The sequence below is a fragment of the Ctenocephalides felis genome, unplaced genomic scaffold (assembly GCF_003426905.1).
Source record: "Ctenocephalides felis isolate EL2017-DRISC unplaced genomic scaffold, ASM342690v1 CF-g0.4_SCAFFOLD_01886, whole genome shotgun sequence".
Lineage (NCBI taxonomy): Eukaryota > Metazoa > Arthropoda > Insecta > Siphonaptera > Pulicidae > Ctenocephalides > Ctenocephalides felis.
This window is the reverse complement of record NW_020538040.1, coordinates 96,336,332-96,361,424: the sequence shown is the minus strand read 5'-3', so window position 1 is coordinate 96,361,424 and position 25,093 is coordinate 96,336,332. Positions and strand designations below refer to the sequence as shown.

Genomic DNA, 25,093 nt, shown 5'->3' with positions numbered 1-25,093 from the left:
GTAAAAATTGGCATTATTGGGTCATTTGAATTGTTTCACAAATACTGCTTAATAAAAGAATTAAATATGAGTTCTCGTATTGACAAAGAATTAAGAAATATTGAAAGACATGAATTTGCTGCATGCTTTATGCTAACCATTAATGGCAACAGATACTTTAGCGAAACATTTTTATCAAATATGAAAACACTAAAACATTCGTGATATTTATTAATAAAACTCGTTTTGCTTACGTTTTGGGTAATTTTTTGCGGTCTATTTTTTGCAAGTTTAATTAATTTTTATTATTACACCACTTCTCATAGGCAAAGTTTCATCCAAGTCCCATAAGAGTAAACCTGAGGTTCTCTTTGTTTGTAAGAACGCGAAACGGTTGATGAATCAAAAAATGATGCTTATCTGATATAAGCCAGAAGTGAATTTAACATTGCATTATATAAAATATAATATAAAATGTATATAAACTACGCTTAATATAAAATAATTTAATATAAAATTAAAATAAATTAAGCTCAACATACAATTTTCTTAATTTCAAAATGAATCATAAATCTATATATAATTATATAATAATTAAATACATAATAAATTACCGTAAATATATAATTATATCAAGTGCATTATGTAATTATATCGATGTAAATTATCACAAAACGAATTGTTTGAAATTCAACAAATGCACTCTAATTTTGCAATTAACATAGTACCGCAAATACTAATAATCAGATTAGGGGTTAAATTTTCAACTGTTTTATCTTTGATTTGAAATACTCTACACTCAGCTGGCATTTTTGTTATAAAATGTTTTGTTATTTTGTTAACGTTAGCGTTTGCTAAATTTAATTGACTGAAATTAATCATTTATTCTACTTATGTTAGTCAGTGTAAATGTGTTTTGAGTTAACGTAAATTTTCATGAAAATAATCGTAAATATCAACTTTGAAAATTTTGTACTGAAATTGATGTTAACAAGTTAGTGTTTTTGGAGTCTTGTTTAAATATCTTTAAAATGTCTTTGTTAACTTTGTGTACAATAAATAATAATAAGGCAGCGATTCAATTTTTAAAAAATATTTTGTCGTTGAATGTTGAATGAAAGTAAATAAAAAGGTGGTGGTGATAACGTTTTAGAGTTGAAATAATTCTGTGCGTAAAGTGTTTTATTTAATAAATTCACTTAAAATAAGGAATACGATAAATATCATAACAAATCAATCATATTTGCTGTTGTCATTCACAATTTTAATAATGGATATTATTTTTCGTTACAGAAAAAGATCTTCATTATTATCTGTCTGGTCGTTACACTCATAATATTAATCATTGTCCTGTCGCTCTCATTCAGATAATAGAGCACACAAGTTTATTGATATATTATTTGTATATTTTATTATTTACTGCCCCAATCATATATAAATGCCACAGCGAAATTATCATCAGTAAACGCTTTAACGGTCGATGCATCGTACCTCTCAACGTCGTTGTGCTTTTATATTTTAATTTACACGAAAACGCATTTGTCCGAATATTTATACTTTTTCTTTTCATTTAAATATTCGGATTGACCAATTCATGTAACGTATCATTGATAAATCGACCAATATAAAAACGACAATACAAAAGCGACCAATTATTAGTTTTAGTTTTACTTCGGTCTGTCATGAATGTGCTCGCAACAAATATTTAACCTTTAAAATTAATATAATAAATATAATAGTGTATTCAGTGTTTACGCATAACTATGCAAATATTGTATTGTGAAAATTTGAAAGTTCGGATATTGTATCTAAAACAATTTGGCCGTGTCGTATATTATTGAAAACTTTATAAAATGTTACTATTGCTATAGGATTTCAATAAAGTTATACGTAATGTGATGTTATCCTGATCTAAGTAGAGTTGAGGGTTGCAAGTCAATCGACCCGTAAGTGTATATAAGTTGCCATATATTTTTTTCATAAATTTTAATATACGATTAATAGATGAAATTTATAAAGAGAATGACGCCGTGTTGTCTCAGCTGGTAATTTTAGCCGTGGCATTATTTGATCGGTGATATTGTAAATTTAAGATATTTGTTGTATAGATGGAGGGTTAGAACATTACTTTCATCACAGATTTTATCATTGTTTTATTTTGTTAATAATATATCTAATTGTTGTTAATAATAATAAAATTTAGTAATTCTAAGCAATATCAGACCAATTCTTCATTGCGTAAAGAAGAAATAGAAATTATAAAAGTTCATTCTTATGCTTTTTTAATTTTTATTCTTTTTAATAATTTTATGTAAATAAAGTTTACATAGTTTTGATTCGCTACAATTTACAGGCTTTCGGGAATAGATTAAAACTCTAAAGTTCCTGCTTTGCCAAGATTAAATTACTCATAAAATTTATAATTAGAAAAATTGTTTTGCATTTATTAAACATCAAACATTAGTGGATGCACAGACCGACATCACATCTACATTTAATTACGATTTTTTTTTTCATTTGAATGTAAAGTAGTTTACCTGCTCCTAACACAATGGTATTGAGTTATAATATACCATCTGTGTGAATTATTTTTAATGATTATTTATTATTTTGGTTTATTGTTTAAAGATTTGATTAAAATAGTATTATAATTTTGTATTGAAATATATAATTTATTATCTATCGAGCATGATCTTCGATACGTTCACAAATAGACGGTATTACGTAACGCAATTAGATTAATAATTGTCATTTTATATGGAGTATCTATGGCAAAACGTGTATTAAGCATTCATTCGCATGTTATTAGTAGAAATTAGTAATGTTTAAAACTGTGATATGCAATTCAATATTCTACATTGGTGTATCCTGAACCCCCGTTCGATATTGCATAAGGACGGATACTTTTAAGAACATGTTGAGATGTAACCAAAACATATTTATGTTTATAAATATATAATAATACTGCCATTATAACGCGCAATGTACATAATTATAAGTTATTGAGAACACTCGGGATACTGCCAAATATCGTAGGAGGACTTTATGAATCAGACAGCGTTTTAAATTAATATGGTGAATACTTTTAGCTTTCTTTTTAGTAATTGTTGTTAGTATAATAGTAAAAAATCAAATTTAATATATCAATTGTATATAATGTCAGTATCCCTTACTAAGTTTACTTCACCTATAAATGATAAAATAGATTTATAAACATTTGTCAAATATACTTCACTTCAATTATAATAATCAAGAAGATTAAATTTCAAAAATTTGTTTCAGCAATATATGTTTTATAAATCATACCATAAAATGTTATTACTAAATTGTTATTCGGGTATGAAAATTTTAGGTTTTAGTGGATTATGTAGAAAATTTACGTATATTATTTGATTTTGTATAATGATTTAAGACATTTAATTTATAGTAGAATTGTTATATGTATATTAATAGCAAATGAAAAGCATTTATAAAATATAAATTATTGTTTTCTTTTTATTTTGTTTGAAGCTTTATTTTGACAAAGTCACAGCAATTAGAGCATTTTAGAGCATTTTTTAGCAATTTATTTTATAGTTTGTGAAGTAGAGAGAACTGAAGCAAAAATAGACGAGATGCTAGTGATACATTTAAAAAACTATTGAATATTGGCAACTTTCTATAATAACCAAATTTTATTAAAAAACTCATTTTCAAGGATTTTCTATAGATTATGTATAACGATTACAGGTCCATATTGAACGTAGGTGATGTTTTATCTGTGCGTAGGAACCCTTAACAAAAGCACAATTTGATTCTTACTTATAGATTTTGAGATTATTTAAAATTTATACTTAATAAATTACTATAAAAATGTTTTGAATCAATTTGTGAGGCTTAACAATTGAGACTTAATATTTTTGAAACAGTTAGCACGTCGTGGCTTCAAAATATTTTCTTCTGGTATTGAACTAATTTCATTCCTTTTTTTTGCTCTATAATAAAATTACGCATTCATTCTGAGGTTGTAAAGAAGCTCTAAATTTTCACTCTACATATCCTGTGTATAAAGAATTTGACTTCAACAATTTATATTGACGCGGAAAACGAATTTAAACAACTTTCTCAGTGTTATCAAATTAATGAATGAATTCTATACGGTTGACTTGCCAGTATTGATGTTTTTATCAGGATATCGCTAGCTCTCTTTCTATGTAGAGGACAGTGTTCGATGTATCGATACAATCAATGATGTTTATTAAACAATTGATGTTTACTACGGTGTGTAATATTATGAAATTCGATATAGCATCTGATGTGTGCGAATGAACTTTAGAATGAAAACACCGTTTTTACCTTGACACACAATCCTTTGTGTCGATTTTATCGAACGAATCAGCTGCTTACGAATTTGTAGTAGAGTTTTGAATGTTTCAAATTGCACTTTAGAATTATATTCACAATTGAAAGTAGTGATTTATTATGTAATAAATTTAGTTATATAAAATAAGTGAAAATAGTGTATTTAAATAATTTGGACACTGAGGTGGATTGATAGTACTTCACCTACAATGTTAATTTGTGAATATGTATCTATTAGATGATTTTTCGAATTTGTAAACAATTTTTTTAAACTATCTTAAAATTGATTCCGTATCTGAGGTACTATCTTTTCTCATCATATGGTTAAATAAAAGTTTCAAATTCCGTAACGAAGATGTCTCGTTTACGTTTCGAACGGTTAAGGACATAAGATTTTCTTTCGGACATTGTACAATACAATTTTATATATTCCAATTAATTGAAATGTTAAAATAGTTGTTAAATTTTTAACATTGGAATTTTAATGCTTTTCCCACAAAATTTTTAAGACTTCCTTTAGATCTTCATCTGATACGATGAATGTTTTTTAAGGAAATTTATTCAATTATTTGGTGGTTATTATTTATTACCATAAACGCTAATTATCATTTACTGAATTTATTGAATTTTTAATATAAATTTTAATCACACGATACCAACGTGTTCATAATTTTGATTAAAACTCACTGCGTGGATTAGTGTTATTTGCTCATGTTTTGTATGACTTTCGTTATTAATTATAAAAAATCCGAATTGATCGTAGGACTTGTAACTTTTGAAAATATATAGTTTAAAACGAGACGTCTTCAGTTACGCGTATTAAAATTTAACCCGTGAAGCTGGAACTAAATAGCAATTTCTGCATTTTCCCAAATAAACAGAAGAAGATAATGATCCTGATTTGTTTGACCGTGCTTGGTTTAATCGTCGCTGTCTATGTTGGTAGTTTCTTCATGTAATTTCACAACATCGATTTCAAATTTAGTCAAACTAATACTATCGACAAATAAAAAAATAAAATTTGTATAAAAAAAACAAAAAAACCTAAACGCAGCAGCATAAAACCAAGCATCGACCACAGCCAGTGCACAAAACAAGGTAATTGATAATTAATACATTTCTTTCTTCAGGTCTGTCTAATTACCATGTCTTAATTTTTTGCCTTTTTCTTTGCGTTATTATTCTTTAAGTGTTGCATTTTCAAATTCTCGGTAAATGCAACGCTTAAAGACTTGTCGGTTTTATTTATTTAAATATAATTATATTCATATACATTTTTATTTTTATAATATACAGAAGAAGATCATCATTATGATCTGTCTTACAATCCTGGCTGTCATCATCGCTTCATCCATCGGTGGCTACTTCACAATGTAAACTCTATCTAAAAAAATCAAATCAAAACATACAAACAAATTTATCGACGGTTTTGAGTGAGTTATTTGGGTTTTGAATCACTTTGTGTTTTTTGTGCCCCACTGAACGCACCCGCAAGCGACGAAAAACTTCAGTAGTAATTTATAGGTTTTACTCTTTTAATTAAAAACTATTCAAATTTCCTTTTGCTATAATTATTAATATTGCTTAAGTTTATATCCGTAAATATAATAGCATATGTATTGCTAATAAGTGCAGGATCGTATTGGTCCGTCAAGAAGTTTTTCGGCGCACGAGGCGTACACAGAACCAAGCAATTAATGGTGTCTTAGTGAATTAGAATTGCAATGACCTAATTGTTGAACTAATTATTAGATGTAACCCTGTATACCTTAACTGAAAAATCACAATTGGTGACCCTTGCACATGATGACATAGGTATCCAAAACCACACTGCAATCTCGTAATAATATACCTCTACCTTTAGCACAGTGACATATGTGCCCCTCGTTTGGAATACAAACAAATAATTTAGCCAATCAATATTTGTTTGAGATCAATATTGTTATGTAAATATAATCATAGACTTTGTATACACGTTGTGAACGTACACGCTTATATTTGTAAGCACTAGATCTGTACTAAACACGAATTTTGTTCACTATATTTTAAATTAATTTGAGGCGGTGGATAAACCGATGCGTTGTCGGGGTCTTGGGACAGACTGAGATTTTAGAATTTGCTAATTTTATATTTTGTTTTTATTTTTAACCCTTATACATACCCTTTTTATGCAGTTTTTTAGCTGCCTTTCAAATTATTATTAGAAACACAAAAAAATGATAAACCATCTCACTATGTAATGTAACAGTCATTTTGATTACGATCGATATTATTACTATTTTAATGAAATTAAAATAAAATAAATATCAATATTTTTTTCCTTTTTATTTCAATTTTTTATTTTATTAACAATCGTACATTTTGATCAGAGTACACCAAACTAAAACTTTAAATTATAAATATAATTTATAACATTGTTTTCAGACCAAGAGTTTTTATGAAACTAACGGTCATTTTATTCAGAAAAAAAATTAACTTATTTTATTCAAAAAAAACTTTACTTATTAATACCACGTGTATATATATCGAACGATATTTTTTAACAAATTTGGCATTATGAACGTTTTTGTACCTAGTCTTTTTTATTATTTTATCATTTCAGTCTTGTCCATGGACATCTCAAGTTGTTTACTCCTAGTTGATATAGATTTATGTTATCAATGTTTGAATATTTTTTATAAAAGCAATTATATTGTGGCCACCGATTAAAGACTTCTAATCGTTTTACTTACGAATATAGTTTATTTTAAGTATTTATTTTCTTGCTTCATAAGTAATTTATATTTATATTTAAAATTAACTGTCATATTTAAAATGTAGTTAATCAATTTTAATATCACCTCTTTTTGTAATAAAAATAATAGTTATAAATAAAAATAAATAATGAGTTTGATCATTTTAATTTTAAATCTATTCTCTTTTCATTCGTTTTCACATCAATCAAAATTTTATATTTTAATATCAAAACTGTTATAAAATATCAACATTTCATAAACTTTCACACAGCAATTTTTCACTTAATCGCAATTTGCACACACATAGAAATGTCCATGATTTTTGAAATATTTTCATATTAATTTATGAAATATGTTTTTGTTCATGCAATTCATTTTAAATTTTTTGATTGATAATAGTTTAGTTTATAGAAAAAAAATGTAATGGACATTTCTTAGGAAGTGAATAACTATGCTAGAAACAATTCAACGGGAGACAAAATTTGGTTATTTTTCTAGTTGTGGACTATAAAGTAATAATCATAAGAAGGAATCTACGATTATTTTAGGGCGTTGATGAATACAGGTAAACGTTCATTTCACCATTTTACTATTTGACTAATTAAAACTCCACAATACGTATTATTATGCGTAGTATTTCAAATACTTTTAGGAGTAACATATATTATTTCCAAAATCTGGCTCTTAACTCTACGACGAACATAATATATCAGATTTGAATTATAAGAGTAAAAGCTATTTTTTACGTAGCAGTATTGTAATCTGTATATAGCCACCTTGAAGTTTGCTGAGATAGTCATTTTATTGAGAATATTAAATTCTATAAACTGATCTCTTTTACAGGTTTTAGAAAATAATTTACTTTCAAAACCCTTTTCTTTGTTGAATATTGGATAAATTAAGATCTGCAGTTTCAGCACGTTCTGAACAATCGTTTATTTCCAACTCTTTTATTGCTTGTGATTTGCTTAAATTGAAAAGATTTTCTCTATCATTGTTAACAATTAATTGCTAAGGTTACGATTTATTATTATGCAATTTTATCATTAGAAATATTTGCACACGACATTGCTGTACTTGGGAAAAAGTTTATACCAATAGTGGTTATGATAAAATGTATGAAGATATTGAATTAACAAAGGCTTTTAACTTGTATCGCCAAATTTCGTCTCCTATGTTGGTTAATGTTTCTTATGTATAACATGACTATTATCTGTACTTGCAATCCCACAGATTCCACAACTGGCATATGTGAAAACTCAGCAAATAAACATGTGGACACCACTAAGGAAGCACCACTTATTCTCAATCCATACCACACTCATTGTCAGACTTGTCCAACTTTTAATAGCTTGACACAACAAACTCTGTCCACCTACAGAACATCTGATATCAACGAATCTCCTGTTTCAATCTGTACGTAGAGTTATTTATTATAGTTATTAGGTACATATTTATATTATTAACGAGTCCAATCTCTACGAAATTTGATTTACGTTATATTTAGAGTACTTTTGCAGCTGTATTTGTACACACATCAAAACTTAATATATATATACATATATATATATATATATATATATATATATATATATATATATATATATTTAGCTCCGAACAACCAATCCAATAAGTTATGAAAAAGATTTTAAAAAAAAAAACATTATTTATTTTTGACGTTTCGGAACTATGTTCGTTCCATTTTCAGGACATTTATTATATTAGTTTTGCTTGCTTATCTTATAATAAGGATCATAAATAATATTTCTTTAAAAAACATTTTGCTTTTTTTAGTCCTTATTGGATTCTTTGTTCGAATCTCTACATAACTCAAATAAATCCAAGACCCCTAAATATATATATATTTAGGGCGGTCCTTAATATGGGCATTTTCGAGTTTTATTGCTTAAATGCTTTCAAATTGATAAAAAAAATCTCTAAAAGTTTCAGCTCTTAATGTTAACTTTTAGATAGTGCGCAATTTAATCAAAGCTTCGTACGGAAAAAATTTCGAAAATTTTAAAAATGTTTTTTAGGTATAACTTTGCGACAAATGAATTAAAAGTGACAATTTGTGACATCTTTCATTGAAAATTCGACGCTCTACTAATATAAACAAGATTTTTATCATTTGTTTTGTAGAGCCTCGAATTTTGAATAAAACTCATTCATTTGTTCGCTAAGTTACATCCTATGTTATATCTAAAAAAACATTTTTATAATTTTTGAAAAATTTCCCATGCTATTTCCGTATTAAAACGTAAACTTTGATTAAATTGCGCACTATCTAAAAGTTAATATTAAGAGCTAAAACTTCTAGAGAATTTTTTTTTACCAATTAGTTAAATTTGAAAGCATTTAAGCCTCTGGGAGCAATACAATTCGAAAATGTTCATATTAAGGACCACCCTAATATATATATAATATATATATATATATATATATATATAATATATATATATATATATATATAATCATCTATTACTTATCATATTACATCTATTTTATGCAATTTTGTGGCTATTTGAACATCTCCTGCATAATATTTAGTTTCATTAGGCATTTTCCAGAATCTAATCAAATCGACTGCAGGCAGACGCACGAATTTTAAGCTCTTTTAAAAATGAAATTTGGTGATTAAAGTGATTGTCGGACATATAAATAAAATTATAGTTTTAATTATAGTCGACAATCAGTAATTGATATGTAATAATTACAATTCATTTAGAAAGGTTACCCAGTGGTAACCTTTCTTTTGTAGGTAAATTCTATTACTAATTGTGACAAACCTATCGTGAACATGAACGAAGATTTTACATGTTAAGATGAAGGTAATGATTAGATTGTTGAAAATGTTGAAAACTGATATATCAATGAATTATTGAAACACTAATATAACAATTATATTAAGTATTAATAGAAACTTCTATGAACGTAATACAGAAAACTGAATATTATGCATATTCTGGTTGAATCTTTAGTTTCTGAAACAATTATTTTGCCAACCCGAAATTATTCTTCCTGTTCAGTGAAACAAGATCAAAGATTGTAACATGAGTAATGGTCATGTATATATATATATATATATATATATATATATATATATATATATATATGTGGGATATTGTACTGAAGTATTATCACATTTCAATTTTGATTTTGTGATCTGATAGAATTGTAAATAAATTACAAGGCCGTATATGAGGTGATAAATGTACCTGTCAAATGCTAATTACAATTAATATATTTACGTTAATGAGTCGTAAATTAGATTTATATTTAAAGCATAATTTGAAATTTTGCTTGTAGGTTAATGTCTTCGATTCATTTCCGCGAGATCATGTAATAACATATCCTGAATATGAACTTGTGTACCCCACGGTAGTTATTTATTTCACTGCTCTAAAACAAATTTGTTATTTCGTACCAATGATTGCAATAAAATGAAAAAAATAATAATATGCAGAATGATGATGGATGATTTTGATATAGGTGTGAACGTGCGACACAAGGGAATTATAAAAATTCAATCCATGAGATTTTTTATATTGATTCATGAAGAATCATATAATTCTTTATAGTCTAATTCTGTATAAAAATATCAATTTAAAATACGTAGAATTATCCAAAATATCAACAAGTATTGGAAGTTCTATATCGTCAATTTCTAATTGGAAATGGACGGCGAATTCAACAAATCATACGTGGCAAAAAGTGTATGCAAAAAATTACTAGTGTATGAAATATTATTTTATATCATATATTATTGATATACTTTAAACTTCTTCCGAAATTTTGCCGCGATTTTTGTGTGTTTGGTTCAAAACTTATTTTTGGACATTTGAGATATTTGACACGTCGTTGAATATTATTTTGCCTCAGTTTATACTTTGCAATATGAAACCTGATATGAATGAAGTCGCTCAGGATTATTTTTAAAGACAGTCGAAAATTTTTGGTCGATAAAATATTTCAATACAATGAATAATGTTTTTAACTATTTTGCATCTGCTTTTATCATTACAATATTAAATTAGCCGAAATCCGAAACTGAAATAAATATTTCAGTGAAGTAGTACGGTAAATGTTTAGGTTTAGACCAAATTATATTGCGCTTGTTACAATATTAAGTCGCTCTTATCATACTATTCAGTTGATAATTAGTATTTTAATTGATGATATGTATGTGAATTGAAGATGCAAAATTAGCAATTTTGCAATATCCCGAGAATTTTTGTTGCGCCTTATACAAAAATTTGTATGAAATGAAATCAATTCGCCGCGTTCGAATAATAAAACAAATTGAAATATGATACCAAATATTTTCCTTCTAAACAGTTTTTATTAATGAAAGCGTAAATCTTAATAGGCATCTTCAGTACCATGCAAATACACAAATTACTATTCAATTCTTACTTAATAGAAAGGTAACTTGAAATTTCTCAAATGTTCATTCCAATGTTTTAGACATAAGTCAATTTGCCTACAATAATAGAAATGTACTGAAAAATAAACTCAGTAGTCAACTACTAGAACTGACTCCAAATACGATAAGTTTAAAGAGTTAAGCTCGTTTATTTGTCTGAAAATTTCGGTTTTTGATGAATAATAATTTTCGATACTACACATTTTTGTGAAAAATAGATATCATCTCGATAATTTGAAAATGCCGAACTTAACGACGCAAAGCCCAACTGTGAAAATCATGGAAATATTGATAAGTTTTCTGTTCATATAGAGATGGTATAAGATATTAAATAATTAGAGGTCGAGCTCAATGTTCTCATTTCTTTCATGGTACGCTCTTGCTTAAAGTGAGGTTGTTACCCTAAGGAATGATTTTATATTATATTTTATGCATTTAAGGTGTTCTTTAATTGCCGAAATCATGTTCTCCCAACTAGCTTGGGATTGCACTTTCTTAGAAATAATGTGCTAAAAATAAATTAAAAATACATTATAATATTTAAGAAATATTGCCTGAATGTGAAATATGTTTGCTCTAGCAATAAAATTGTTATAAGTACCAAATTTAATTAAAATGTCGGAAGTAAAGAAATATGTAATTAAACTAATTTGTAGTTATGTTTCCAAGTGTGATAAATGAATTTCCTAATTCAGAACTATTTTAGCATCTTACAATTATATTAGTACTTTGTATAAAGTGTAATGAATTGAAGCAATTGACATTAGTTTTGTGTGTACAAGGGATGTTTTGAATGAACATTACGTAATTAACTCGCGACGATCATTTTTGAACTTTTACTGAATATAAGGTAGCAGAGAGCATTATAAATGTTTAGTGCTTAGTGACTATTGTAGAAAAAAACGCCATTGTGAATCAATCATATATATTCAAACATCTTATAAGAATAAATTTTGTTACTATTATAAATATATATATACATATAGTATTTAACTGATACACCATTTCTTATTGTTAGCGCAGATTGTACACAATTATATTGTAACATTCAATTCATTGCACATGTATAGTTCTAGGATAGAGTTATAAATATTGTTAACGACAAAGAGTAAGTGATCGCTCTTGTATAATAGTATATATATATAAATATAAATAAAATATCTATGATCCTCCTTATTGTACAGATCTCGAAATAGTAATATTCTTAACACTAAATAGTATAAATGCCATTCCATCTTCCCTTCGCGATTCTTAAGAGTTTAAGAGTTTCAAATTTCAATCCTCCATACTCATTGTACATAACGTCAACGGAATAAAGAGAATTGAATTGAATTGAATTGAATTGAGAAGAATAGCGGACATTGTCTGGAAACGAAGAGGCATTTCTAGCCATTTACCTCTATATTAAATTAGATGATACACAATTTATACAAGATCCGAATGATATGTTCAGTATCGTAGATCGATCGTGAGAGGTTCAAAATCCACTGGGTGGGTTGTGTTGTTCTCCTGTTTGGATCATTCAATAATGGGATCGTTGAGAATATTATTTTTTAATTAATATGTAAATAAGTTTTGTTATTTGTTGAAATTGTTTGTGCTTTAGCTTGTATCGCCGCCATGTGATTAGCCTCAATGACATCATTTATGTGCATTAAGAAAAATATAAAGATTAGTGTAACTACTTTCTGACTATATAAAATTCTTGATGTATTCAATTATATTAAAATAGTGTGTGTCTTTTTCAATTTCTTTAACTTCTCTAACTGTGTAGTTAACAATACCATTAAGGGATTTTGAATAAAGATATATCCCTATACTAATATTTAGAATGACATTTTCAATTATACAGTTTCATTTATAAAATAATTTTAATAAAATAGCAATATTGTTAAAAAGAATAAAGTATGCCCTTTTGAATACTAATATATCATGTTTTTGTTATTTGTGCCGTAATAAATCGACAAATCATGTTAGAAACGTTTTATTCTAGACAATTCTTGAATATGACTTTATTAACTGAATGAAAATTGCAAAAGCTATTTCTGAAAAGATTAAGCCGATATTTACTTCATACCTTCGACCTTCCATCAATGAACATTAAAAGTCATTTGTAGTCATACGAGTGAATAATTCACATATTCAAAGGACTATTTCCTAATTATTGTAATCGTAGTGATGTTTTATTACTAGGTCAATTAAATCAATAAAATTATAAAAATGTGATAGGAATTATTATATTTATTATATTTATTGATAATTACTTTGTTTTGTCCAAATTATGTTATGATATAGAAACAAACTGCCAATTTGTTAGTAATGTTACAAAGAATGCTATTAATGAAAACAAATACATATTAAAGGTTATACTCAGGTAACGAGTAGAAAAATGAGTTTTGTCATGTACTTCGCAATAAGAGAAATGCATGTTGAAAATATAATAGCTTTTCTTTTATCTTTGTTTTACAAAAATGAACGTGTCGTACTTTTATTTATTCAAATTTAATTAGATCAAGTTAGTTATTCATAAATTTTGTAATATTTATTTTTAGCTAATTGAGAATAATACATTTTTCATCGGAGATGTTATGACAAATTATAAAATAAATAGCAAAATAAAAAATTGGATTCTATTTACTTAATTGAAAAATTATGTGATTTCTATTACTTGACCTGGTAGATCCTTTTAATTCCTTTTTGCATTGTTTGTCCATATTTAAACAAACACAATTTCCATTTAGCTTGTTCAAATTTTGTAAATTTATAATTTAAATAATTAGCAAACATTTTGTTCATATGAACTAATAAACTTATTAGCGACTAACTAAAATTACTGTTTTCACGCCTTTCCATAAAACTCTTTTTCCAACTTTCAATGTTTCACTTATAAGCATAAACTTATTTTAAATTTATTGCAAGGTTTAAATTAACTTGAAATATTTTCAATTTCAATTTAAATATTTAACCTTTAAATAAAACTTACTCACAATCAGAATATTCACTAACACTTTGCTAAATGCTGAACATTGTGAACATTCATAATAAAACTGATACTCATTTTATACTTTTCAAATAAACCGATAATCACGCCCTTTTAAATTTAAGGTGTAAGGAATTTACAGATTATTAGGAAGTTGGAGTTTTATTAATGGTAAGTTAATTTATGGTTAAATTATATCTATAAATTAGACTCGCAACGAATAGTATATTCTACAAAATTCCGAATACCAAATATTCGGCATGCTTCACAGATCGAATACCGAATATTAGGCAACTATTCGGCAGTTTTTAGTGCCTAATGTAAATACTAATTGCAATTGTTATATATTACTAACGCGCTACATGTTCATTCAAGTTTTATGCCTAGACTTGCAACCACTATTCATTTACTATTTGTTATTTGGAATATTTGGCACCATTTATACTATTTGGTCGAGAACCGAATAGTTAAAATTAAAGAAGACACCGCCGCCGACTGTCAACGAAAATATTGTGTATGTTTATCTTTTTTGCGATAAAGAGCTTGCGATGGATCTGCATATTTGGAAGTCTTTAGTTTACGTAATATGATATGAAGAATTTGCTATTGTAATTGTGAAATGTATAGAATTGAAATCGTTCATATTGAAATTATTTAAACTTTTGAGTTTATAAACAAATAACTGAAGAACTCTTTTCTCAATATTCACAAGTCATGTTATTGTTGTATGTTTATGTTATTTAATAAGAATCATTCAACGATTACACGCATGTGTTGTATCTAGATTCAATAAAGTCATTTATTATATTCAATCTAAGCATTTCTAAATAAAGAAATATCAGACTCCTTATCGCAAAAAATACGAACAATATTTTATGGTCAGTTTTTATTTATTTTATTTCGATCAGCCATTTAAATTATAAATAAGAAATAATATTGTGTTTATAAAAGAAAATATTAAATCTTTATGGAAGAAATAATTGGAAATACATTTATAAGTATGTAAAGAATCGCTTCTTGATTTATGTCCCTATCACATATGTTATTTAAGTATTCGGTATTCGGCCGAATAGTATTAATGGTGCCGAATTTTCCAAATAAGAAAGAGTAACCAAATAGTCGTTGCAAGTCTAGGTATAAAACTTGAATAAATATGTAGTGCGTTAGTAATATAAGAACTGCGAATAGTAATTACGTTAAAACGAACGAATTTAGGCTCTAAAAACTGACGAATATTCGGTATTCGGCATTTTGCCGAATATACTATTCGTTGCAAGTCTAATAAATTATAATTGGCATATCAGTATAAAATTCTTTAAATGATCACAGATTTTTTCTCTTAAATATTTTGTCTCTTTTAATAAGTGGAATAAGGTATCAAAAGGTGTGCAATCACACTATATGGCACATCATAAGTATTTAGTAGTTGAAGAAATGCGTTATATGACTCTTTAGTTTAAAAAGTTATTTTCGTTAGTTCAAATATATAAGTCTTTTGAAAATAGTATTTTTAAGAATAAAAGAATATGTATAAGGTTTGTTTTTTTTTCCTAATATCAATACATATTTATTTCACATAAAATAGTTTCGTTCTAAGCTAATTTCAACAATTCATACTATATAGAGCATTTGTGAAATAAATATGCATTATTAATAGGCTTGCAACGAATAGTATATTCGACAAAATGCCAAAAACAGAATATTCGGCATGCTCCAAAGACCGAATACCGAATATTCGTCCTGTTTTTGGCGCCTAAGCTCGTTTGTATTAATGTAATTACTATCAGTAATTGTTATATTACTAATGCGCTACATATTCATTCAAGTTTTATGCCTAGACTTGCAACCACTAATCTGCTACTCTTTGTTATTTGGAATATTTGGCACCATTTAAACTATTTGGCCGAATACCGAATACTTGATGGTAAAATTATGAAAAAGCGATTCTTTACATATATGTTAATGTATTACCAATTATTTCTTTCATAAACATTTAATATTTTCTTTTATATACTCAATATCGTTTCTTATATATTGCGAATGCTAATCATATCAAAATAAATAAAAAATGATCAAAAATATTGCTTGTATATTTTGGAAATGGAAATTTGCAAATGGAAATGCATAGATTTCATATAATGAATGACTTTATTGTATTGATACAGCACATGTGTGTAACCATTGAATGATTCATATCAAATAATATAAGCATGTATCAATAAAGTATCTTGTAAATATTCAGAAAAAAGTTTTTCGCGTAATCATTTATAATGTCAAAAATCGATAAAGTTTAATTGATTATATATACAATAACGATTTTCGTTATATCGTATTATAATAAACTAAATACAGATCTATCACTCTTTATCGCATAAAAGATAAACCACCACCGATGATGTCGCTGAGCGGCGGCGGCGCCTTTGATTTTAACTACATCGGCCGAATAATAAAAAAAGGTGCCGAATATGCCGAATACCGAATAGTAATCGAATCTTCGGTGCAACTCTAATTATTAACTTATTTTACGTAAAAATGTACTTATTGCAATAAATATAGTTAAATAAAACTTCTTTCTAATCATTATGATTTAAAATAATTATTGATAAAAATATAGTATATCTGCTATTTAATTTCTAAAGCAGTAGTACGTAATAAATAAAGAGAATATTCTAGTGTATATGTTGACATTAAATGACGATGACGTTTCAATTTGAAGCTCCCGCGCTTTTATGTTTGTTTAGCAACTAGCGCTTCGACAGTTCGAGATTTTCGAGCTAGTGTCATTTACATTGTTTACTTCAAGGTTTCATGTCTTGTGTACAAAACATGTTGTTTAGCTTTGGCGCTATGGATACGTAAAAGATTTATTTACACGAAAATATTTATAACATAAATTTATATTGTAAAGCCTATTTGTACATAGCTTTAACCAATGGAAAATTAATTGAACGATGAAGTTACATGATGATGGCTGATCAGTTTCGTAAAGTCGAACCATATTCTCCAAAGTCTTCACCTAGGGGTGCTAGATCACCAGTAGTGTCAAGGCAAGATTCTTCAGGAACATTGAAAACCACAATTTCACTAGGAAAAAATCCGTCAATTGTCCATAGTGGCCCCTTCTATTTAATGAAAGAGCCACCAGGTAATTAAACTTTTCACTTATCATTCATAAACTCATATTTATCTTTCCACTTATCAATCAGAACTTAAAGGTAGCACCCAAGAATCCTGTCCCCATATCAATCTTTCCTTTGAAGGTCACTAATTAGTTGGTAAAAATGATCTAATTAAGATTTAACTTCATAGTGCACATTTAGTTATATTGTCACCTTTGTGATTAGCTATCAAAGCACTAATTATCAATACTATATAAATATAATTGTGTGAAGTTATCAATAAACAATGTTTTCATTCAAGGAGAAAGTGAATTGACAGGATCTACAAATCTTATGGCCTATTATGGCCTTGAACATGCATATAGTAAATTTAGTGGCAAAAAAGTAAAAGAACAGTTATCTTCATTTTTACCTAATCTTCCTAGTGTAATTGATGGACCAGGGCAGCAGGTAATAAATTTCTACTAAATATACTGATTTTAAAAATTTTGCAAATACTATGAATTGCTTTGAGTTCATGCAATTTGGATAAGACGTTAAATTGTTAATAAAGGACTTGTATAGAAATATATCTAAAATAAAATTAAATAATTTTAAAAATATAAATTATAAAATATAGATATAGAGCATTTAATTTTTAAATTTCTGAAACTATTAGTATTTTATAATTATGAGATTATTATAAAATGAATTAAAATTCTCTGAAAATTGAGGTATATTGAGAAAAAAAATAAGTATCGTATGGATTAAATTTTATTTTATTATGTCTGTCATAATTTTTCAGTGTGTGAAATTATAGTAAAATAGTATCCCGCACGAAATGTATTATTTTCATTATAAATTTTAATATTATTATAAAACATTCAACGCTTAAATTACAATTGATTTATATAAAACTATCATTAATGAAAAATGTACATTACAGGATAATAGTTCATTACGTAGTGTAATAGAGAAACCTCCAATAGGAGGGAAAGAATTACTACCACTTAGTAGCACACAATTATCTGGATTTAGGTTACACCCTGGGCCTGTAAGTACTTTTTCTAAATACAATTAAATATTATAAGCAGTAATTCTTTTTTTCTAATTACGAATTATTTTTAGCTACCTGAACAATATCGGTATGTTAACATGACACCTTCTAAAAAACACAAGACCAAGCACAAAAAGCATAAACATAAAGATGGAGGTCCCCTTAGCCAAGACAACACTCCCACAGGTAATTCATATTTATATTTATATTTATTTATAAAACACAATTATACAATTATAGATATTAATGGCACATAAATTAATAGATAATAATACATACTATATTAAATGAAATATAATTTAAAAAAAAAACAAATGTTCACTCAAAATCTTATTCTAATTTTCAAAGAATAATTTATATAATAATTTTAATAATTTTTACAATAATTAGAATAATTAATTATACATTATAACTTCCTGCAGTTAAAATTTTATCTAAAGCAAATAAGTAAAAAAATTCTTCTATAATGGTGCTAATATATTTGTATTTATTCGCCTAGTGCATTTAAAGCACTAAAATAATGATATCAAATTGAAATAATTGTGTATATATTATGGTCTCTAAGTAAAAATATTTGTTGTGATTATCTTTAGTTATATATAACTAATTTAAGGAAACAAAATGCTAACTAAAGGGGAAAACAAAAAAAAAGTACATAATATTTGATTAACAAAAAAAGTAAACAATGTATGCGAGTTTGTGTTAATGACTGAATGGACCCAATATAAATAGACTTAAAAGAAATTATCAATTTCGATTGTTCAATTCTTTTTGATGCTTGATCTAAATCTAATAATATTCAACCCTTTATTACTTGACAACGATCAACAAAAGCATATATCAATATAAATAATGAATATATTTTGTATTTGCAAATAATATTGTACAAAATATTTTTTTTTTATCAAAGGAAGTGTTGATATTTTTCAAATATTTGATTTTTCAATTTTGAAGATACACAAATTAAGCATACACTTTATAATAACTCTTGAAATATCTGTTGTGCTATATTCTCTTATGTAAATTTATTTCTAGACTCTACAAATCCAGATACACATGAGAAAAAACATAAAAAACAGAAAAGACATGATGAAGAAAAGGAAAGGAAGAAACGGAAAAAAGAAAAGAAGAGAAAAAAGCAGCGTCATAGCCCTGAACATCCTAGCTCTCTTTCAAATCCACCATTGGTCTCATAAATCATTCCTTTACAGTACTGTTTAATTGTCACTTTGCAATTGTACTTTAAAATGAATGAAACAAGTTTGAGCGTAATTTTGTAAATACTAGCCAATTTAGAGTATACTCTTGAGGCTGCTTGAGATTATGTGCAAAGTGCTTCTGATTGCATATTTGAACAGATAAGTGAAAGTACAACTTAATCTATTTTTATGGCAATTTTATGTTTTACAATATTTGGATTTATTAATTATGAAGTAACAAGCATATTTCCAAAGTAAGATCTCATGTTAATACGCTACATATTTTTGTTCAAATACCTATTTATTCACAAGAAAAGTATTTCACAATTCTTAAGTTATACTTCTTTATATATATTTGGCTAAGAAAGATAAATCGGGCATTTTTTTTAAATGTTGAACATGCTTGAAAATTGTATGAATGAAACTACTGACTTGATGATCTTAACTTGACTAAAAAAAAAATATTTTTATTTTAACTTTATATATTTGTATATTATGTTATATGGATTTTAAACAATATTATGAAAATGAAATAAAATAACACAAATTACAAATAAATAATATTTAATAGATGCTTTTTCTTATCAAAACTGTAAAAATTATGATGGAACTTTAAAGAAAAGCATGATTTATTTTATGATACATTTTTCTCAATATTGTTTTGGTATGAAACGGTTTGGGATCAGTCCACATTTAAAATAATTGTCATATTTATGGAAATTGTTATATTATGCTCGTTATGTGTTCCTTACATATTGGTTTTATACAATATCTGTAAATTTACAAATGTAGAGAATTAAGTAATATAGATTATTTTAATGTTATAATTTATATACATTTACACTCATGATTGGAGCTTCTTATTGTAAATATAATACATAATGAATTTGTGGAAAAAGAATTGCTAATTTATAATCTGTGATCATTTTTACATTTAAATCATTTTAATAATGAAATGTAGATTATTATGTAATAATGGGGAAAGGTGTATTTTTCAATTATATTCTGCAAATAATATATATGTGTACGTTCATAACACCAGTTTTGTAATACATATGTGTTAATAATTTTCTGTTAATAATTCGATGCCTATGTACATATACAATGTCTATATCAGTCTATATAAAAATTGCCGCCAAATCACATGTAATTTATCAAGTCAATATCAGATGGCACTAAGATCGATTTCAATTCGAATAAGATACTTTGGCGGGAAGACATTTAGATGTCAATCAGTCAGTCATAACGCCATTGCCGGGCAGCGGCGTGCTTGCTTTTTGCCATTTATTCATTGATTTGTAGGCTTAAAATGAATTTTGCAATCATCTGAAACTTTTTTAGAATTAGAATTATATATTAGAATGGTTCCTTTTATTCTAACACTCTTTGTGGCATCGATATTCTTTATTTTGATAGTTGCATCTTGTGTATATAACCTATATGTTTTTATAAGGCGAGTATTATTTTATTAGTACTAATATTAATAAACAATAACATAGTTCTTACTTTAATGTTTTGTATAGAAAGGGGTAATTTATATTTTTATTATATAATACAATTCGTCTTTGAAAATTGTCGGTTCATATAGATTTGTAATTCACTAATTTACATATTCTATTTATACATTTGGCTATGTAGGAACCCTATGTAACGTGTGTTTTATGAATGCTTATAATTTAATTGAATTATACCAAGTAGCACTTATTTGTACAGAATTGTTTCGTAATGACAATCAAGAGTATATGTTTTTAATATAGCTAATAAGAATTTTAGTCATTGAATACTTAATACATTAACAAATTGAGAAAATCATTTGAGTGTTAGACCTCCCAGTAAGATTTTTAGTAATCAAGCAAATGATGAGAGTTATTAAACTATATGATATTACCACACTTTATATATATGTGTTTAGATATGATTCTATTTTATTTTACAGGAAAAAAATTCCTGTGCATGTCAATTGCTGGTTTTGCAATGAGAATTCCTATGTATGTTTCAAAAGTAAAGACTCGTGGGTTTGCAGTGGTTGTCAGCAATATAATGGATTTGATGAGGTATTTATTTTAGCATTATGTTTACTAAAAGATAAAGGCACTATTCAAAGTTGCTTTTATTTCAAAAAGTGCATTTCTTAAATTCTTTATATAGAAATTTGCATGATGTGTATAATTGCGTAATATGAATTTCTTATACTAAATGTTATTGTGTATATTAATTTTAGGTTTTAAAACCAGACAATGTAATACACTTTGTTATATTGTTGGTTCTATACTGTTATATAAAATTCAAATAAACTTCTATCTTTGTCTAATATGATTGAATCAAACATTTTATGTAGATGAAATAGAAAATTATTTTGTTATCACAGTTATTTTAAATTAATATATAAATTTGTATTTAATGAATAATATGCTTCTCAGCTTTGGATTTTTTTCCTGATTATTTTATATATAATCATACATGATTTTTAGAATGGCGATTATAACTGTGACATCTCGAATCAATATTTTGACTTCTTGAACCCGACTGTGTATTGCCAATATGAAAAAAGTGGCGATTTGAATAAGAGTAATCAATTGTGTACTTCATGTAATTACAAACAGGCTGAGAAGGTGCAGTTAATTGCTGAATTTGTTCCTAAAAATGTTCATCATTACGATTATGAAGTTGAGGAATATATGTAAGTCGCATAATGAATAATTCCATTTTATAGAACTTCAAATTATAAATAATAAAAATCATTTATTATGTAATTTACTGTCATTCACTTGTATATTCATTTATCTATTATTAAGTATTATGTATTCTAGAATGTTTTAAAAATGCGCTTTGATGTAATTTTCAGAAAAAAACTGGAAGATTCATATCAAGTCTGCAAAAAATGCAGTAAAGTGGTTGATAAAGCGGTTGCAGAGAGCAAAACATTATTGCTAGAGCAGTATTTGACATTTTTAAGATCCAAGGGATTAAATATATCTAATTTGAAATCAACAGATACTAATTTTAATTACTACATTTCTACAACAACTAATTCAGTTATATTTGTTTTGTCAGGAATTTATTTAATTAACTTGTGCTATTTATTGAATAATCAAAATAGTCGAATTTACAATAAATTTTATCCATATTTACTCAATATGGCTGACAATATAATATTATATTTTAAAATTTTAAATGAAACATATGGTTCAATGATTTTACTTGAAAATATTCATAACAGTTTAACAACAAAATATGATTTTTTTTTTCTTAATATCTCGTCTTTATATATACCAGCCTTTGAAACCATTTCGTTTAATGATAAAAGTTTTTCTTTGTCGATAATAGTTATTGAAATGCTTCTCTGCACATACCAATTTGCTGTTTGCAAACTGCGTTTAGTATTAATTCAAGTAATGTTGTGGTTTTTGTCTTTGGTAATGTACTTGAACTTAGTTAAAACTGCGTGGATTAAGAATGAAGTGATGATTTCGGACTTAAAGGTTGGTGTTAAATTTTTATTTTAATTATAAATATGTATTTAGCTGAAATACCATAATCATATTTTTTTATAGATTCTACTAGCATTAACATCATTCTTATTATCAATGGGCAATCATGTGCCCAGTTTTCACAAACCCACTGTTAATAAAGTACTTCGTGTCCTGCCACATAATGGAGTATCTGATAATCAAGAAACTAGAACAAATAAATCGAATCAATTTCAAAACTCAAGAACATTGTGGAATAAAAGTTCTAATTCTATTGATGCAAAACAGAATTTTATGGAGTTCCAAAAAGTAGACGATAATTCAAAATTTACGAACATTTCTGGAAATTCTATCAGTCAAAATGTACCCAAATTGCCAATATTTAGGCAATCATTGAATGATAATTTTTCTGAGGCAAACCCTAAGGTTGATGATGCACGAAATAAACATATAAACCCATTTAAATCATCATGTTTTAAACCTATATCATTATATAATGACGATATAGGTGATTTTGGATTAAGTAATCTATATTTAACTAAGAAGCGACCACAATCATATTCTTCATTATCTTGCAATTCTTTATTCTCAACTCGAGAGTATAAAGCAAATAAATCTAATATATTTGGTGAATCGATGCAATGTAAAACACCCATTATTGCGCCCTCTAGGTTAGAAAAAAGTTTTATTCATTCTCATGTCTCATCAGGAAAATATTGGAGTCAATCTCGAAAACATATGGCAAATATGAACCATACTTTTCCTTCCATAAGCAGAACTTCCAGCCAAAGTTCTGGATTTGAATCTCAGTTATCGGGTTCCTGTTATAATACATTTTCATGTCCTCCGTCGCGGGATGATTCTGTTTGCAGTGATTTTGAAAATTCATCTGTTTTATCTGAGCCCACTTATTACTCACAAAATTTTTTTCAACCAAGTCAACAATGTAATTCTTTGATGTCCCAGAATAATTATATTCCATCTGAATTGTCTAAATCAAAATTTAATTTGGTTAGATCATTCGGTAGTGGTTTTAACAGTTCATCACATTTTTCAAAATTGCATCACCACAATTCTTACCCAACAACATTTTACAATCGTTCTTATACTAATGGGGAATTGGAGCATACAGAATTAAAATTGTAAATATTTTTATACATGAGACTGTATGTTGATAGTTAGTCATAACCTTAAATACTGCCATTAGATCTATGTTTTGTAATTTTTGTTGAAAACGTTCAAATACTTTTAAGTACTTACTGCCAATCAGATAGAACTGGTATACAAATGTTCATTGTGTGGATATGCTTGTTAGGATACTGATGAAATAATATTTATTTATTATAAACTGTAAATAGTTCAATATAAATAACAAAATCTATTCATATGTTTCTGTTGTTAATATGAATGGAAAACAATAAATATTTACGATTATTTAGTTTTTTGTTTATTATTATTATTAGTTTTATTCGAGTTTTCGAAATTTTGTATTATGTTATGGTGGTAGGTGTTGAATCAACAAATGTTTGTTTTAAATTCTTTTTGTTCTTTTACGTTTCGTTGATTCAATTATTTTGTCGACTAGTTTAAAACACCAACAGCTTTGTAATCGAGTCTAGACAATATAATAATATTGCAAGACAATATAATAGTATTAATATGAATACATGAGTCATAAGTCATTTCATAACTTATAACTCAAACTAACTCTATTACTGTAAGTAGTCTTATTTCCATACTGGCTGTACTCATTCACCCTTTGCTGGGTTTTATTTTCAATTAAAATTCACGCTTTGCCAGATTTTATT

General features: G+C 26.7%; 4 protein-coding genes across 6 annotated transcripts in view; all 4 read left to right on the top strand.

Moving 5' to 3' along the window:
- The window catches only part of LOC113376597 (syntaxin-1A), a 75,429-nt gene extending 69,732 nt beyond the window's left edge, over positions 1-5,697 (top strand). For 2 of the 3 annotated variants that reach the window (XM_026616575.1, XM_026616574.1), the window contains exon 9: positions 1,273-2,197. In XM_026616575.1, coding sequence (XP_026472360.1) covers positions 1,273-1,350 — 78 coding nt within the window. In that variant the 3' untranslated portion in view covers positions 1,351-2,197. Of the gene's footprint in view, positions 1-1,272; positions 2,198-5,616 lie in introns of those variants that run through there. The other variant, XM_026616576.1, reaches the window with a different exon arrangement.
- An 11,561-nt stretch (positions 5,698-17,258) lies between these two features.
- LOC113377498 (mediator of RNA polymerase II transcription subunit 19) lies at positions 17,259-20,188 on the top strand. Its single transcript, XM_026617845.1, has 5 exons — positions 17,259-17,606; positions 17,882-18,030; positions 18,506-18,613; positions 18,688-18,802; positions 19,652-20,188. Exons 1-5 carry the CDS (start codon positions 17,423-17,425, stop codon positions 19,810-19,812), a joined length of 717 nt encoding a protein of 238 aa, XP_026473630.1. The 5' UTR covers positions 17,259-17,422; the 3' UTR covers positions 19,813-20,188.
- A 936-nt stretch (positions 20,189-21,124) lies between these two features.
- LOC113375556 (transmembrane protein 201) lies at positions 21,125-23,149 on the top strand. Its single transcript, XM_026615489.1, has 5 exons — positions 21,125-21,268; positions 21,752-21,869; positions 22,287-22,495; positions 22,661-23,107; positions 23,143-23,149. The coding sequence occupies exons 1-5, from the start codon at positions 21,177-21,179 to the stop codon at positions 23,147-23,149; spliced, it is 873 nt and encodes a 290-aa protein (XP_026471274.1). The 5' UTR covers positions 21,125-21,176.
- On the top strand, positions 23,094-24,593 carry LOC113377734. The gene is made up of 2 exons (XM_026618144.1): positions 23,094-23,297; positions 23,370-24,593. The coding sequence occupies exons 1-2, from the start codon at positions 23,151-23,153 to the stop codon at positions 24,429-24,431; spliced, it is 1,209 nt and encodes a 402-aa protein (XP_026473929.1). The 5' UTR covers positions 23,094-23,150; the 3' UTR covers positions 24,432-24,593.
- Positions 24,594-25,093: the final 500 nt, after the last annotated feature.